The 17,999-nt window shown below is 46.2% G+C and overlaps 1 protein-coding gene and 1 pseudogene across 2 annotated transcripts in view; one reads left to right on the top strand and one right to left on the bottom strand.

Annotated features, from left to right (window-relative positions):
* The first annotated feature begins 6,769 nt into the window (after positions 1-6,769).
* KLHL22 (kelch like family member 22) overlaps positions 6,770-17,999 on the top strand; it is a 36,691-nt gene continuing 25,461 nt past the window's right edge. Inside the window, exons 1-2 of the mRNA XM_084244837.1 lie at positions 6,770-7,032; positions 15,627-15,792. Coding sequence (XP_084100963.1) covers positions 6,806-7,032; positions 15,627-15,792 — 393 coding nt within the window. The 5' untranslated portion in view covers positions 6,770-6,805. The remainder of the gene's footprint in view (positions 7,033-15,626; positions 15,793-17,999) is intronic.
* LOC311178113 (large ribosomal subunit protein eL6-like) lies at positions 16,671-17,892 on the bottom strand (annotated as a pseudogene). Its single transcript has 2 exons — positions 17,834-17,892; positions 16,671-17,217 (listed from the first exon to the last, which is right to left on the bottom strand). The product of its transcript is annotated as a large ribosomal subunit protein eL6-like (transcript).

Raw genomic sequence — 17,999 nt, forward strand, 5'->3', positions numbered from 1 at the left:
TGGCCACATTATCCCCACCATTTCTTGGGCTCACCCCTCCTCACCAGCCACTCACTCATACTTGCTTCCTTTTCAGATTTCCAGCCAACAATACCTTCTATTTTGACTCTTTACCCCCCTAGGCCACAGTCTGGCTGCTGCCTTGCTCAGCCTCCTTCTCCTGCTCTCCAGTCCAGCCTCTGCAATGCACATTGGCATCTGCCTGCCCAGCTGAAGTCTGCCCTCAGGGCCATGTTCAGCCTCCAGAGAACAGGGTCTGGTCTCCAACATTCCCTTTAGGCTTAAAAACTCCTGGAAGTCCCCTGACCACTCACTTTGTAAGATCTTGCTTCCATGTATTTGCTGACACTGTCTCTATCCTGGAATGCTTTTCGTGTTCCCCAAGAGTCCTCATCTGTTACACAGCTGGGGGGGTCACCTTCTCCAGAAAATCTTTCTGGAATCTTACTCCCATTGGGAAACTCTGTTCCTAAAGTTTGATACTATTCTCCTGGCCCTTGTCTGGACACTCAGAAAACATTTTGGGCTCAGCCAATAGAGTGCTTTCCTTTTTTTTTTTCTTCCCCTTTTACAGTCCCTTCCATCTTGCTTTCAGACAATGAGCTATTCGTATTTCCTCTCAAAACAGAATGACAGAACATCCTGGCTCCTATCACTAGGAGGTTCCTCTGGCTCTAATCTCTGGATGCACTTTTAGAGATGAGCCTCAGAGGGTGGAACCCTTTCGGAGGTGGGGTGGAGAAAAATGTATGCCAAGAGCCTCCTTCTGCATTGCTGAAGCCAGGCCTTTGGGTTAGGAATCGGACCTCCTCTCAGTAAACAGGAAAACAGACACCTGTACACACTGACTGTGTTTACCAAGTTCCCCAAAGTCCAGCAGAGGGCAGGCGGCCGCAGAGGCAGAGCAGGCTATTTGGACCAAAGGGTGGGAGGCAATGAGGGAAGAAGACAGGGAGGGGATGAACAAAGGAGTGACAGAGGGAATGAAGTGACGCCGCAGTCTGGGTGGACGGGACAGTCTCAGAAACCTAACAGACGCAGAAGAGTGTCGCCTCGCTCCTTCCGTCGCTTCTCACCCAGGCGCCTGAGAGGGGGAGTGAGGCGGGCGGAAGTGGGTGAGTGGCGGAGGGACCGAGGAGGGGCATGAAGGCGGCAGGGACGGAAGGACACGCGAGTGGGCGGGTGGGAGGGGAGGCGAGAACGGGTGGATGAGGGAGGAGCGCCGGAGTGAAGAGGGCGCAGAGGGAGTAAGTGGATTCACAGGGTGCCGCCCTCTCCAACACGTAGTCCCTCGTTTATTTACTCCGTCATCCGTCCAGCTCCGCCAGGAGTGCGCCAGGTGCGGAGAGGCGCCGCCCCTCGACTGTCAGGGCCCTTCTCCGCAGAAACATCCGCAAGAGCGATTCCACAGCAGGGCGGCCGCAGGCGGCCCCCAATGTGGCGCCCCCAGGCCGGCGCTCCCGGGCCTCCGTCCGCGCCCGCGCGCGCCTGCGCAGTGTGGCCACGTGACGTGCCCGAGGCCCCGCCCCGCCTCCAGCTAGTGCGGCCTCGGCTTGCGGCGACACCAGGTGAGCTGCGAGGCGCGGGCGGGGCGGGCAGGTTGGCTGCGAGCGCGGGCGGCGTGCGGCTGGAGGCGAGCGCCCGCCGGTCGGGACGAGCAGCGCGGGGGACGCGGGAGCGGGCCGCAGTTGCCGGGGCGGCGGCTTGAGCGGAGCTCGCGGCCTGACGTGGCTGGGGCGCGGCGGGCGGGACCCCTGGGTGCAGCTGGGCGGGAGCTGATGCTCTCGGGTTCCGGGGTTTCCGCGCGCTTGAGGGGCCCCCTGCTCTGTCGCCTGAGGCGGGTCACCGAGCGCGGCCTTCCCGGACGCGACCCTCCGCTCTGCGCGGCGTGTGTGTGTTGGGGGGCGGGGGGCAGGGGACGGTCCTGCAACAGGCGGGCGGATGCCACCTGGTGCGATCTTTGGACTTCGGTCAGCCGAGCCTCAGTTTACTGAGCCGCGCACCAAGGCCGAGGACTGCAGCCGAGGAATCCTAGTCTCGCCAGCTTACCCGGTTTCCTGAGAAAAGCCAGACTTCACTCTGTCAGTGCAAAACCTTTGGGTCGCAAAGGCCGCCCATTCAGACTTTTTCTAATTCTGGGCAGGCTGGAGTGGCGGGGCATCCTGCGCTTTCTGCCCCGGCTCTGCTCCTAGCCTCGGTGGGCCCGGAGCTCATTCGAATCAGCACCCCTGTGCAGTGTCCCTCCTCTGGAAATGAGCACCCTCTCCTCTTCCTTAGCAGTCCACTTAGCCTTTGTTGCATACTTTGCTTCGTGCTGCAGTGAATTTGGGGTTCGTTGGGGACAGATTCTGTTTTAGGGTCCTACGGCGACCTGAGGATCTACTCAGTAAACGTTGTTGAATTGAAAATTCTAAAATGCTTTTGACTCTATCATCCATAAATTTACAAAAATTAATTTTATGTCGTTCAATTTGTACCTTCTTGAGACATAAAGCTTCCGTCCTGCTTCCCTCTATGGAAAGCTTTAATCAGTCAGAATGGAGTGGCCTTGCTTTTGATAATTAGAATGGGGAATATTATGAGACCTGATGGAACTTAATGCTGGAAGTGACTTCAGGATAGAGTAGCACCAGTAAAATTAATCGGTGGATGAGGGCGCCCGCTGAGTGAGAACATTTCTTTCAGAAAGACAGCCATGGAAAGGAAACACAAAGGATGTCCTACGTTCCACCTGATTTTCTATTTTTTGAACTATTGTCAATTACAAAAATGTGGTTACACTGTGAAATGCTGTTTTTCATCTAAGTCAGCAGCGATTAAAAAACACTTGGTGAGCTAGTCAGTAGTTGGAATTACATTCACATACTTTTCTGGTGGAAGATTAATTGGAACAACCTCTGTGGAGAGCAATTTGGCAAATCAACTAAAATGAAAAATGCAGATTAAAATTAACATGACCCAGCAATTCTGTATCAAATACATTTTTCTCATAACTGTTGCATGTATGGCACATCAAAATGATTTTCAGTACGAAACTGTTTGCAATGGGAAACATGGAGGAAACCCAGATGTCTCTCTGAAAAGTACTGATTAAATAAAAATGTGGTTATCCAAACAGTGAACTGTGGGAGGGATATTAAGTTGTCTTGCAAAAGCTAATAAAAGGAGAGAAATGTTGTAGATGTACAGATTTGCCTGTGAATCCATAGATGCCACCTATAAGGGTGTAAAGGGGAAGGGGCAGGTGATAGTTTCCTCTGAAAGAAGCAGATTAGAGGGACATTTAAATTTATAATATACCTTCCTGTGCCTTTTGAATTGAATCCTGTGACTATATTACCTATTCAAAAGTAAGTTTGAGAATCTATTACATATTCCACACTTACAGAGAAATACAGATAATAACTCACTATCTCTTAGAGATCCTAATGTTTTGTCTTTTTTTTTTAGATGTATTTATTTATGCATACAAGAACAGAGGTGCAGGCCAGAGATGAGGGGGTTGAGAGGATTCACCAGAGACAGAGGGGGTAGCAGAACAGGCAGACGGACAGAAGACACTGCTGAGGGGAGCAGTGGGTGAGACAGGAGAGGTCTGCTGCGCCATGTGGGTCACCTTCCTGGCCGGGGATCAAACTCGTGCTGCAGTGGCTGTGGATAGCTTCATAGTGCTGTCTTAACCCCTTGGCACCACCAGGGAAGCCCCTGTCTTCTTTTTTTTTTTTTTTTTTTTGCTTGATTTTTTTTTAACAAATAAACATCCTAATTTTCCTTCCAGAAGATAATATGACACTGAATTCCTATGACATGTGTCTATTATACCATAACAACTATGAATAAGCAATATTAAGCAATATTGTTTTGTGTGTTTACATATATTTTGTAAATGAAATTCTACTGTGTGGATTATGCAATATGCTATTCTTTCTCCGTGTGGCTTTGAGATCTCTACAAGTTCATAACTAGTTAAATTCTAGTTTTTCATTTAGCTGTTGTCTGGTGTTCTGTTGAGTCATAGTGCTGCAACACCTTTCCCAAGGATAGGCATTAGAGCTATAGCTAGTGCTTGCTTTATGAATAAGGCCGTGATGTGGTGTGTGTGTGTGTGTTTAAGATTTATTTATTTGTTCATACAAGAACTGGGATGTAGGTCAGAGGTGTGAGAGGTGAGAGGATTCACCAGAGACAGAGTGGGTAGCAGAACAGGTGGATCTACTGAAATATACTGCTGAGGGGAGCAGCGGGCAAGACAGGAGAGGTCTGCTGTGCCATGTGGGTCAGCTCCCTGACCAGGGATCTAACTCTTGCCACAGTGGCTGGCGATAGCTTGAGAGCACTGAGACTTTAACCCCTGCGCCAACAGGGAGGCCCTGTGATGTGTGGTCTTGAATGTGTTACACTATGAGTTGTGCTCCTTCAGAGCAGGAAATCAGTTCATTTTTCTTCACACCTTGCTTAGTTCCTTAAATTGTGTTGGACAAATTTGCTCTGCCCATCCAAGGAGGTGGTCTTCCTGTTGTACTCTACTTGTACTGTGACTTGGCAATAGGAGTTAAGTCCCCCAGAGTTCTGTGATTAGCAAGTTATGCAAAGGGCCATGGGGCTGAGGTGTGTGTGTCAGGTAAGCCCTACCCCTCAAGGAGCCACAGTCTCCTGTGTTGGGTACATAGGACAACATCGGTGGTGGAGCAAGCCTGTCTTGTACTTGGTGAAGTGATGGGGGAGAGAAGAGATTGAACTAGATCTTAACCAACACTGGGATTAATAAGAGATGAAAAGGCCCAGTTGTTTAGAGAGGACAGATATACTTTTTGGTATAAGGACTAGTGATAGTATAAGGGAATGAGTATTTGAGCCAAGTCTAGGGGCTTTTAGGGACTCCATACAGCCTGGGCAGGAGAGCCTGGGAGAGCCTGGAGAGCCGTCTCTTTAAGAGATGGGAAACCAATTAGAGCATCATTGCTGATGATCTGATCCAGAGTGGTGGCCTTGGAGAAATAAGGGATGGCTACCTGAGACAGGAGAGGAGAAGGACTCTTTTTTTTTTTTTTTTAAAGATTTATTTATTTATTTATTTATTTATTTATTTATTTATTTATTTATTTATACAAGCACTGGGTACAGTCAGAAGCGCGGAAGGGTGAGAGAATTCACCAGAGCCAGGACCGAAGTACACTGCTGAGGGGAGCAGCGGGAGGCAGGAAAGGTCTGTGCGCCATGTGGGACCCTCCTCCGGTGGCCGGTGAGCAGCCGGGGATTGAACCGGCGCTGCAGAGGCTGCGGGCAGCTTCGCAACCCAGCGCTCAACCGCTGCGCCACCGGGGAGGGCCCATGGGTTTCTGGTAAGGAAATGGTGCCTGTATACGTAACAAAATCACAGTAATTGGGAGGGTTGCTGGCTTGATTTGGCATCAAACTGGAGGTGCGCTTGGGAAAGCAAGGTAGTCTCTTGGGAAACGGGTGACCTGGGGCAAGGTGTGTCAAAAAAGAGGTCATTGCCTTGGGGCAGAGTTTACTGGCAAGGGGTGAGGAGATGTGCCTTAGCTTGCAGGCTTAGTAAGAAAGCAGGAGCCAGTCCAGGTTGAGGAATAACAGGTGGGTGAGTGGGTGGAGGTCCTAAGGCCAGGAGACAGACTGAAGGTACAACACAGAGAAGTGAACATGTCTGATAGGAAGCCTTGGATTGTCCAGAGCAAGCAGGGCCCTGGAGAGGAGGAAGCATAGGAAGTGGTAGTGAGAAGGGAGTCCTTTTTGGCAGTTTCGCAGTAGACTACTTTCCATTTTCTCTTTAAAAGATACAGTAGGAAATTGGAAAAGCCACAAACTTGGGGAAGTAAATGCTGGAGTAACTGTAGTTGAGAAGGCTCTTGATGCCTAGCTCCATGTACTGGCTGGCAGTGCCGTCCTGGCCACCCCGACCCATAGCAGCAGCAGCAGCCTGCTGTCCATGTTTGCTTCCAGTGGGATACAAGTTTGTGGTCAAAGTGTTTGCATAAATTTGGTTTACTGCTTGGGTTTCTGAAGCGCCTACTCAATTTAGTGTGCATTTTTGAACTTAGTTATTAGAAGGTAATGCCATATGTATTTATTTATGTATTTATGTATTTATTTTACCTTGAATGTAAAACACAATGCAGGTGATCTCCAGTGCATCAAGTCCTAAAATTACCATGCTTAACTCTGAGGTTCTGGGTAAAGGAAGGCAGGTCCTAGAATTCCCATCCCACTGCCTTACAGTGTTGTCTCCTGACCACTGCTCAGTCAGGCCTTATCATTTTTATGCATCCATTCCTGTGGGGAACCTGGTTCTTTCTCAGAGAGGAGAGCTCTTGAGAAGCTGGTTTGTGCTGGTACTTTATGTTCATTGTTGACCAATTTTAATTTCCCCATCGGATTGGCTGCTTTTGTTTCCCTTTTTCTTCAGTTGAGGAACCTGAGATGCAGGTTGGTGATGCAGGAATCATGGTGGGATAGGTGCTCCAGCCAAGGTTGGTCTGTCTTCAAGGCCCTTCTGTTTCACAGCAAAGCTGAAGGAGTTAATTAATAGAGGGTGAAGAATCTTAGCGATGAAAGGACACACAGGTCATCATGAAGAAGGCAACTTTGGATGAGCAGTGGGAGGGGAGAGGGTTAGAGACAACAGGAAAAGCACAGGTGAACTGGAGGGAGGAGCAGGACCTGTGAGCAGCAGGTCCTCCTGGAAGCAGGACTAGCACTTTGTGGTACTGCCACCCTTCCTCATTTGCTGTCCTCTCTGTCTTGCCAGCTGACGGCCTCACTGGTGAGGTCTGGTGTGGTGGTCAGGATGGCTGAGGAGCAGGAGTTCACCCAGCTGGGCAAGGTGCCTGTGCAGCCCTCACATCCTCACTGTGTCAACAACACCTATCGAAGCACGCAGCATTCCCAGGCCTTACTCCGGGGATTGCTGGCTCTCCGGGACAGCGGCATCCTCTTTGATGTTGTTCTGGTGGTGGAGGGGAGACACATTGAGGCCCACCGCATCCTACTAGCTGCGTCCTGTGATTACTTCAGGTGAGTGACCTATTCCCGGTCTCTAAGTGAAATAATACATGTAATGCTGGCTTCACTGGGTAGATGTACAGATAGCCACTGGAGGGGCTAAAAGGGCCAGTCAGAAGCTCCCAGCTTCACCTCACTCAGAACTTCTCCCCGGCTCCTTGTGATAACTTAACAGGGAGTGACAAAAGGTCTTAAGAGTTGGTTTTTCTTTCAGCCTTCTTGTGTCTAGGGTATGTTCTCTTTTATTTTTGAAGATGGTATGCTGGATTTTTAATATCATACTTTATAAAATGAATTTTTTGCTCTAAGTACAGTGTCTTAGTAGGAAACATTTTCCCAGAATTACATTTTTTAAAAGATTGATTTATTTATGCATACACGAACTGGGGTGCAGGGCAGAAGTGTAGGGGGTGAGAGGATTCACCAGAGACAGAGTGGGGAGCAGAACAGGCAGATCTACTGAAATACACTGCTGAGGGGAGCAGCGGGAAAGTCAGGAGAGGTCTGCTGTACCATGTGGGTTACCTCCCTGGCTGGGAATCAAACTCATGCTGCAGTCGCTGTGGACAGCTTCACAGTACTGCGACTTAACCCCTTGCGCCACCAGGGAGGCCCTCCCAGCATTACATTTTTAAAACTTCAAATCTATGGAAAAGAATAATATTACACCTGAATACCAGTTGTTAGCATTTTGTCATACTTGCTTTCCCTCTATACATATACACCTTTTTTTAAAACACCATGACACTTTATACCTTAGTCTTGCTGTGCCAATTCCCCTACCTCACATGTTTTTGTAATGCTGGCTGGGAGCCCACATGAGCCCTGGTCACTTCTGAGGACCTTTGGTACCTTATGATTATGGAAGGTGAGGCTGGTTCATAAGTTCTGCATATGCATCATTCACACAGCCACATTTTATGGAGAGTCACCACTTCTGTGCCATCCTTCCTGTCTGTTAGCTGTCTGGCTCATACCGTCTCATTCCTGAGGTCTTAGATCTGACCCTCCTTGAGTTCTGTGGCCCCACCTAGGTTTCTCATGGCCTCCTGCAAGACTCCATTCCAGCCCTTAGTACACTGGGAAGAATTGGCACCACTCCCCTCACTTCATACAGATGAGATGAGATTCAGAGGGAGAGAGATCTACCCTTGGCCAACCAATGGGTGCTGCATGCGACACAAAGACACGGTCCTTCCTTTCCAGCTCTGATTGTTTTATCTTCATTGCTTGCTTGTGGTTCTCATTTTTTGGTTTTAGGTGCTATCAAACAAGATAGTTCTTTATGGTTTAAGTACCTCCTGTTTTCCAGAAGAAATTTTTGGAGATTATGACTCAGTGGTTTCTTAGGGCAGACATGTCCAGGGATAGCAGTAAGCCATTAGTTCATTGGGGGTTCAGCTGAAGCTGTTACTTAGCTTTGAGATAATACACAGAACAGAGGGCAGGGTTGGGTTTCTGAGAGCCACTGCATGGAGGACCTGAGCCTAGATGGCCTTGCCCTGCAGCCCTCCTGGCCTGGGGGTGGCCAGCTCAGGGCCTGGGTGGGAGAGGCTGATGGGGTTCTAGGACGAGAGCAACCTCCTTGACACACACTTGCAGCCCTTCAGGCTGGGGCTGTTCTCCATGTGTGGGCCATCCTGACTATCATGGCCACATCACTCTTCTCAAAGGACAGATACATACACCACCTTTCCCTTGTTCATTGAAAACCTGTGTGTTTCCACCTCCTCCTGGCGTGATTCCTAGCTCTTGCATAGCTACCCTCAGGGAGGCCTCTCATGGGAGAGGTCATCATACATGTTGACACCCCCTTTTCCACTGGAAATGGGAAGGGGTGTGTGTGACAATGACATTGGGAGAATCCAGACTCATCTCAGATAGATACATAAACTATATCATTCCCACGCATTAGCATGTTTATTATTTGTTTCACTCATTTTGATTTAGAACAAATGGTACAGGACAAGAAGACTGGTGAAAACGTGAAGGATTTGTAATGTCTGATGTGGGCAAGAGTAGAGAGAGGGCTTTGGGTGGGTGGCCAACAGCCTGGATGCTGCAGTGGATGTCTAGTTTTCTGTCGTGTGGGATGACATGCCAGAAGCTGAACAACACGGTACTGTGATATATGTCATCTCATGTCTCCCTTAATTTTAACGTCTGTGAATTGTAAGATAGACAGCTTTACTTAACTCAGTGCCTGTGATTTTGAAAATTAGGATAAAATTGATGATTTTTAAGAAAATATAAATTAATAGAACCTTACTCTCAAGAAAAAGTTATATATTCATAAGAGTACTTAGCCCAGATGTGTCTGGGGGGAGTTGTACCTTTTAGAAACCGACTCCATTGCCATCTAAATTTTTCCAGAGCAGAAAAAGGATGTTTCCAAATATATTTATGAGGTTTACATAACTTTGATATAAAAATGTAGACAGCTGTACACAGGAGGAAACTACATATTGTTTGCGAATGACAGTGTGAAGATCCTCAATAAGACTCGGCACACGGGGCTCCACCATACCTAATGGAAGTCCAGAGCAGTAGATCCTGGTCCAGGTGGACTTGTTCCTGAAACTGAAGCTAGTTCCACATTAGAGACTCTTACTTATAATAAGAGACCTCAATCAATCAAAGGTAAGCTAGCTTATAACTATCTACAGACACAGTCAGCGTCTATTTCTGAAGCTAAATCACTTTTTGAGAGGGTCAAAAAAATCGAAACCCCAAACGCTCTGAAATTGAAAGTTGTTATTTCCACTTTGTTGCTAAAACTTCCTAAGTGTACGTTAGGGCTTTTCAAAAGATGTTTTTACTCGTGAATAGCTGTCCAACCCTTGACCTTTGTAGGGGAAGGAAGAACTGAGTTCTCCTAATGTTGCCATTTTTTTAATTCTTTTTTATAAGTTTGGCACAAATTCATTAAACCACAAAACCTATTCTGAACTGATAAGAGGTTAATTATATTTTTATCCTACTCTCTACCTCTTTATACCTTTTTAAAATTTTTTTTTAAGATTTATTTATGCATACAAGAGCTGGGGTACAGGCCAGAGATGCAGGGGGTGAGAGGTTCCACCAGAGACAGTGGAAAGCAGAACAAACAGATTGACTGAAATACACTGCTGAGGGGAGCAGCGGGTGAGACAGTAGAGGTCTGCTGTGCCATTTGGGTTTCTCCCTGGCTGGGGATCAAACTCATGCTGCAGAGGCTGTGGATTCCTTCATAGTGCGGTGCTTAACCCCTTGCATCACCAGGAGGCCCCTCTTTATACCTTTTGCTTTGGAAATATTGAAGTGGGGCCTCCCCTGGTGGTGCAGCGGTTGAGTGCTGGGCTGGGAAGCTGCCTGCAGCCTCGGTTAGATCCCCAGCCGCCAGCGAGGGTCCCACGTGGTGCCACAGACCTCTCCGGCTTTGCCCCCTGCTCCCCTCAGCAGTGTATTTCGTTGGTCTGCCTATTCTGTTCCCCACTCTGGCTGTGGTGAATTCTCTCACCCTTCCTCCCTTCTGCCTGTACCCGGTGCTTGTGTAAATAAATAAATAAATCTTAAAAAAAAAAACGAGAAAAGGAAATATTGATGTGTTTGGGTATGAGCTACTGACTCAGATCTCACAAGAGTGTGACATCATACATGGCTTGGGTACGTGTTTCCCCAGTTGAAATCTTCTAAATTTTGAAGTATGCCTGGCTTTAGAGTTTGGATGAGTTATTAGAGGCCTGAACCAAGATGGCACAGGATGATCTCCCCCTTCCCCCAACACACATACTTTAAATCTGGGGCAGCTCATTGGCACCTTTTGCCGTTCTGGGTCTAATATTCTGGTAGAGGTGACTTTTGACCTCATCATACTGCAGAATATTCTATGTTATCCTGTGCCTTCTAGTTATTTGGACAGTCCCCTGCTGCCTGGTGAACAATCTCTCTCTCTCTCTCTCTCTCTCTCTCTCTCTCTCTCTCTCTCTCTCTCTCTCTCTGTCTCTCTATCTGTGTGTTTGTGTTTGTGTGATTTTAAAAGAAACATCATGTAAAGTTTATCATCTTAACCATTTTTAAGTGAACAGATAGGTATTAAGTATAGTCACATTGTTGTACATCCAACCTCTAGCAGTTTTTTCTCTTTCAGAACAAACTTTGAACCCATTAACAACACCCCATTTCTTCATCTTCCAGGCCTGCATATCCACCATCCTACTTTCTGTTCCATGAATGTGACTACTTTAGGAACTTCAGTATAAGTGGAAGCAGATAACATTTTTCCTTTTGTTACTGTCTTCACTTATCCTTGAGGTTCATCCATGCAAAGCATGTAACGAATTTCCTTTTGAAGGCTGAACAGTATTCCATTGAATGAATATACCTTATTTTGAGTATCTGTTCATCCATCAGTGGACACTGGGTTTTTTTTACATCTTGGCTGTAGTGAATATTGCTGCTAAGAGCTCAAGTATACAAATGTCAAGATCCTTTTAATTCTTTTGGGTATATACCTAGAAGTGGGATTGCTGAATCATTTGATAACTCTTTAATTCTTTTTTCAGAAACCACCGTACTGTTTTCTGTAGTGATGGCATCATTTTACATTCCTTTTCAATTCCTCCCCATCCTTCCCAATACTTGTTATTTTCTGCTTTTTGATACTGGCAATCCTAATGGTTGTAAGATGTGGGTATTTCCATTTTTTTCCCTTTTAAGTTTTTATTTTGATGTTATTCAGAGTTAACAGAAAGGCGGTAAGATTATGATAAAGGATTAAACATATACTGTTGGGTGAACACAACACAGAGGAGTGGATATGTTCTTTTTCTTTGGCCTTTTTATACTCTCAGTTCCTTTTTTGAGAAGATATCAATCCTCCAGAAAAGTTGGAAAATAGGTACCTTCAACACCTATGCCCTTCACCTAGATTTATCAATTACTGATATTTTCCCATTTTCTCTTCAGAGTAAGTTGCAGATGTAACAGTTCATCTTAAAATACTTTGCGCCTCTAAGAATAAGGAAGCTCTCTGACATCTATAATATTATAATTTATAATCTGTAATTATAAATTACAAATCTAAGAAAATTTATAATTTAACTTCATTTGATAGTGACTCCATATCCACATTTTCCCTGTTGTCCCCAAAATATCTTAATTCTGCTCCCTCCCTCCTCTATTCAGGATCCAGTCAAGGTCCACACATTGCTGGGAACCTGTCATCAAATGGTAAAATAGGTCTGAGTCAGCACACATGCCTGCACCCTGCTGGAGGCAGTGCCCCAGTATTGAGATCCTCACTGTGGTCAGTATGTTCCTGGAGGGCCAGGCCTGAAATAGCCAATCCTGGGAAATCTGAGAGAACCTGCCAGACCACTCCAAAAGAGTGCATATTAAGTATAGAGCCTGGGAAAGTGCCCCAAGGGTCTGCATGTGGAGAAAGTGTATAGGGAGAAACAGAATGTACATGTGCCAGATCTGTGTGGAGATGACCTGCTAGATCTCCAAAAAGACCCAGATGCTGCCGTAATAGACAAGCCCACTGTGCCCATTACAGAAATGCTGGTTCTCTCCACATCTCTGCACCTGTTTAGTGCATTCCCAATAAAAATGCCAAGGTGGTTTATCAGAAGGAATTACACAAACCAAAGTTCACAATTTAAAAAAATAAGCAACAACCAGGAAAGTGTTGAAAACAAAGGTAACGAAAGACCAGCCTTACTCTATATTAATAAGATCTCAGACACTGCAGCATTGAGACTGCTTCTGGTGAGTGGAGATGGAAGGATTATTGGCATAGGATAGGGAGTTTGGAAACAGACACAAGTCTTTAAGGAAGTTTGTGTGTAATAAAGACAGGGTCACCATCTAGGAAAACAAAATTGAACCCTTGCTTCTTACTTTGTACCAAAATTAATTTAGGTGGATCATCAATTTTATTTTGTGTTTTATTTATTTACATTTTTTGAAGATTTATTTATTTATACATACAAAAACTGGGGTGTAGGCCGGAGGTTTCAGGGGTGGGGGGCTGAGAGGATTCACTAGAGACAAGAGTGGGGAGAAGAACAGGTAGATATACTGAAATACACTGCTGAGGGGAGCAGCGGGGTGAGACAGGAGAGGTCTGCTGCACCGTGTGGGTTAGCTCCCTGGCCAGCCTGGGAACTAACTTGTGCTACAATGGCTGGCCGATAACTTGATAGCTCTGTGTCTTTAACCCCTGCACCACCAGGAGGCCTCTTTATTTACATTTTAAAAGGGCGTGTTTATTATGAAAAGAGAAAGAAAAAGAGGCACCTGCATAATCACATGCAGGCAGGAAAGCTGCCTGGATCAACAATTTTAAATGAAAAACAAAAAGCTAGGGGCCTCCTTGGTGGTGCAGGGGGTTAAGTCTCAGCACTCTGAGGCTGTGGGCAGCCACTTCAGGGCAGCCACTTCAACATGAGTTAGATCCCGGTCCAGGGAGCTAACCCATGTGGCGCAGCAGACCTCTCATGACTCAACCGCTGCTCCCCTCAGGAGTGTATTTCAGTAGATCTGCCTGTTCTGTGCCCCACTCTGTCTCTGATGAATCTTCTCACATACACACACACACACACACACACACACACACCTGTACCGCTGGCCTACACCCCAGCGCTTGTGTGCATAAATAAATAAATCTTTAAAAAGGAAAAGAAAATAAGTTCTCATTCAAAACAGATAAACTTCTTCATGCAGAAAGTGTCATAAAATCCAACAATTCGAGATTGCTAAGAGAAATTGAACTCATTTTTAAAAAGAGCAGATTTCTTCAAATTGACAATACCAAGCAGGTCTAATAGTAAATGGGAAAAATTCTGAATGATTAAGAAAGGAGTATAGAAATGACTTTTGACTTTTGACAGCACTTTCTGTCTGGCTTAAGGTTTCTCCCTATTTCCCTAGAAGTTGGACCTGGTATCATCTCATGATAAGACCAGCCTCTTGGCCCCTCTTGGGAATGATGTCACATGAACTTTGGTCAATACTTTATCAAAGTGTAAATGCATGTAGTGAATAAAAAGTAATAAAATCATGAACGCCATTATATTCAGCATATACTTACTGAGTGCCCACTAAGTACCATTCAAAGAGCAGAAGGAGTAACAGTGAAGCAAGTGACAAGACTACTATGTATACCATGTATAATGACAGAGAGGATGATAATAAAGAAACAAGGTATTTGCTTTCATGGGAACTAATTCTGGGATGCACATGAGCAAAATGTCATGGGCCATTATTTCACAGGGTAAAATAATAGGCACTCAGAAGTAATCCAAATGTAACCCAATAGAAGCAGGTTAAATTAGTTATGACATCCTTTACAGAGAGGGACAACCCTGTTTACCAATAGGGAGTCATTTCCTGTGTGTTAAGTCAAAACGTGATACATAATGAGATGGCTAGAATGCCTGTGGGGACAGCGCCTCCTGGGGAGGGAAATATACCATGGTACATGTATATGTGTGTGAATTACATAAAAGGAGCCACTTTATTATCTCTGTGCTGTTGTCATATTTCAGCCTTGATGACTGTATTGACCACCAGCCTTTTCCCTCTGAACGCCTAATTATCATCTCTGCTGGAATGTGTTGGGCATCTCATGGCTTCGGAATAGGACTCCCACCACCCTGTTTCAATTCTGCCCAGCCATTGTACCATGACCCCAAGAGTACGTTCTCTCCGCCGTAACCCAGGGTAGTCTCAACTGCAGTTCTCCAGCCAGGTGGGCCTCCCTGGACCTCTAGCCCCTCTACTCTGGCCAGTGGGCACCTAAGTCTGAAAAATTCCCCAATCCCATGTCACTATGTGTGGGTCTTAGTCCAGACTTTATCATACCCTGGGGATAGCAAGATCTGGCCCTGCCTCACTTTCCACTCAATTTTCTCCTTGCCCTGGCTGCCTTGTGTGCCACCCTCCTTTTTGTCTCAGGACTTGGGCATCCCTCTCTTCCACCTGGAATGCCATGCCCTGGCTGGCCTTGTACCCATCTCACTTTCTCAGAGGAGCCCTGTGCCTGCCCTCATCTACCTGTCCCCTTCTCCCAGCCAGCACTCCTGACTCATAGATCCTGTTGCTCCTTCCTAGCATTTCTTCAATCTGAAATACCTGGTTTCTTTATTGTCACCCTCCTTAGCATTAAACATGGTATCCATAGCAGTCTTGTCACTTTGCTTCACTGTTTTTCCTGTTCTTTGAATGTTGCTTCATGGGCACTCAGTAAGTGTATGTTGAATGGAATGGCTTGTATGATTTTATTACTTTTTAGTCATTTATAACATGCTCCAAGCTGATGCTGTAATCCAGTAGGACTAGTAGTGCATGTAGCAGAAAGCCAGCTGAACATGGTCCCCACCGCAGGAGGCTACTGAGTGAGAAAGCAGAATGGTGGTTATCAATCTGAAATAGAACAGGGTGATTTCTAGGATGACTGCCCAAACCTGGCAAAGAGCTTCAGGTGTCTTCTGTAGTGTAACTCAACGGTTAGGGCACACCATTTACCACATCACCCTCTCCCCTCTCGGATACTCTCCTCTTTTCAGCCTGGGCTGGTGTCCCAACTGGTATAACTCCATTGTTTTATCTTTGCTTTGCAGAGGAATGTTTGCTGGGGGACTGAAGGAGATGGAGCAGGAAGAGGTCCTGATCCATGGCGTATCCTATAATGCTATGTGCCAAATCCTGCATTTCATATACACCTCTGAACTAGAGCTCAGCCTGAGCAATGTCCAGGAGACGCTGGTAGCTGCCTGCCAGCTTCAGGTGAGTCTTCCCTGTTTGTTTAAGGCAGAACAGGTTTTCTCCAGATGCCCACTGGGTAATGTCAGGGTGTCAGTTGGGCAGGCAAGGACTTCAGGCAGCAGAAGAGAGTGGAGTGGAGTAATGCCATCCCTGGGCACTAAAGTGGAGCTGCTCTGATGGTCTTCTGACCCAGGTGACCCCTCTGCCTTTGCCCTCTGCTATTCTGCTCATTCCTTTCCTTCTGCTGGATCTCCAAGCCCCTGAAAAGATTAAGGAAACAAGCACCCTGGACTGGGCATGTAATGTGAGTTTTTCCAACATGGCCACCAGCTCCTTTTGGCCTGTCCTCTGCACTTTGCTTCATTGATTTCTAAAACTACTTTCCCTTTGATCATTGAATTTTCAATACTGGTTTCCTACAGAATTTGAAAAGTTTTGTGTCTTTGCCAATATGGCATATGTTTTAGAAGGTTCTGTTGACTTGATGGTGTCAGTGGTTTTACCCAGGGCTGGGTCTGCACAAATCTTTGCTCCTAGAAACTGTCATTGAGAATCCTGGTCCGGGTTGAGAGATATCTGTGCCCAAATTTCTTGAAAATGAAGCAAAATATAGGCTGAGTTCATTATCCTGACCTTTTCTGAGATCAGAGCATGTTTGAGGAATCAGGAAAAATGCAAATTTTAGGAAAACCAACCTATTCAGGGTGTCTGTGGGTACCGTCCTTGCTGTGCCCTGTCCCTCTCAGTGTGCATGTGGGTGGTGCTTGCTCTGTGAGCTTTGGGTTGGTTTGAGCAGGGCTCGAAATGCTGTACTTACGTGGTGGGTAGATATGAGTTTAGCCAGAGTGATCAGTTTTGTTTTTTTTTGTGGACCACTTATTAGGCTCATTGTAAGAAATTTAGAACACCAATTTGTGAGTTAATACCGTTTGTGAGTGCAGACACAGAGTGGAGGTAGCTCTGGAGCTGAGGAACTGCTTTGATTTTGGCAGAATTTGTGAGTCCACAGCTTTCTGATCTACCTTGCCCTGCTCTGGAATCTTGGGTTTCCCCTACTGTGTCACAGATCTCCCCTTTCTGGTGTCAGGGATTACACAGCTGCTGCTTCTTGCAGTAAGCATCAGTGAGATATTTTGATATTTTCACACTACTGGTATCAATTTTGGTTGAGGTGGCAATGACAAAATTCTGGTGTGTCCTACACAGGGGAACTCAATTGATGGACAGAGGTCTATTCACAAGTAGTAAATCACTGCTCAGCTGCTAGGAATCACCCTTCTACCTCTGTGGCACCCAGTGAGGCTGATCAGAGTGGTCCCAGGAGTGAGACTAGCCTGCAGTCTTCTCGCATGCCAGCTGAAGGGTCTTTTGCTGTGACTCAACAGCTTTTGAGGCACATCTTCTGTAGGACAGTAGGCATTTTGCAAAGTTGAACCACTCTGGTTACTGCCATTTGGTTTTGTGACAAGTACCAAGAACCTTATTCTTTCAATTCTGGATTTAATTGCTGAATACTTCCACTTGAATACTTCCACTTTCTGAAATATATAGCAGATGAGGAATATCTGCCAGTTTTTCTAAGACAAAGGTTTGGCTGCAGTGGTGTTTTTTGGCCTTAGAATTACCCTTCTTCACCTTCCCACCAGCCATCAGTCTTCTTCAGATTTCTTCTCCTTAGTAGCCAGCTTGTTCACCTGCCATTTTGCAAGATGGAGAGGAGGGTTGATTTTCTTTTATTCAGAGATCTCTTTGGTCCCCCAGTATCTCTCATTGCTGCTTTGGGAACCCTCATCTAGTTCCCTGGCCTTATAACACTTCACCTCCTGTATTCAACTACCCCCAGACCCTTTCTAGTCAGAGGGCTCATGGTGTCTGCTTCTCTTGCCCCTTCCCCCATCCCCTTTGCTATGTTTCCCATGACCATTCTGCCAGCACCCTAGGTACTGAGCCTCTATGTCTCCTTCTGCCCTTCCACCTTTGTTCTCTGTTTCCAGGCAAACAGGGTATGATTTGTGGTCTGTGTAAATATTACCTGTAGCTATCTCTGTTCTTGTCCCCTCACCTTTGTCCTCGCCTTTTCTTCTTATCTGATCCCTTCTCCTTCTCCTCCTCTGCATCCATCACACACACCAACACCAAAACATCTTCCCAAATACCACTTTCCTTACCCCACCTGCAATGTGCTCACTCCTAGCAAGGCTTGGCCCATGCTCCTTAGAGCCACAGTG

This window comes from Talpa europaea, assembly GCF_964194135.1.
Source record: "Talpa europaea genome assembly, chromosome: 10".
NCBI lineage: Eukaryota > Metazoa > Chordata > Mammalia > Eulipotyphla > Talpidae > Talpa > Talpa europaea.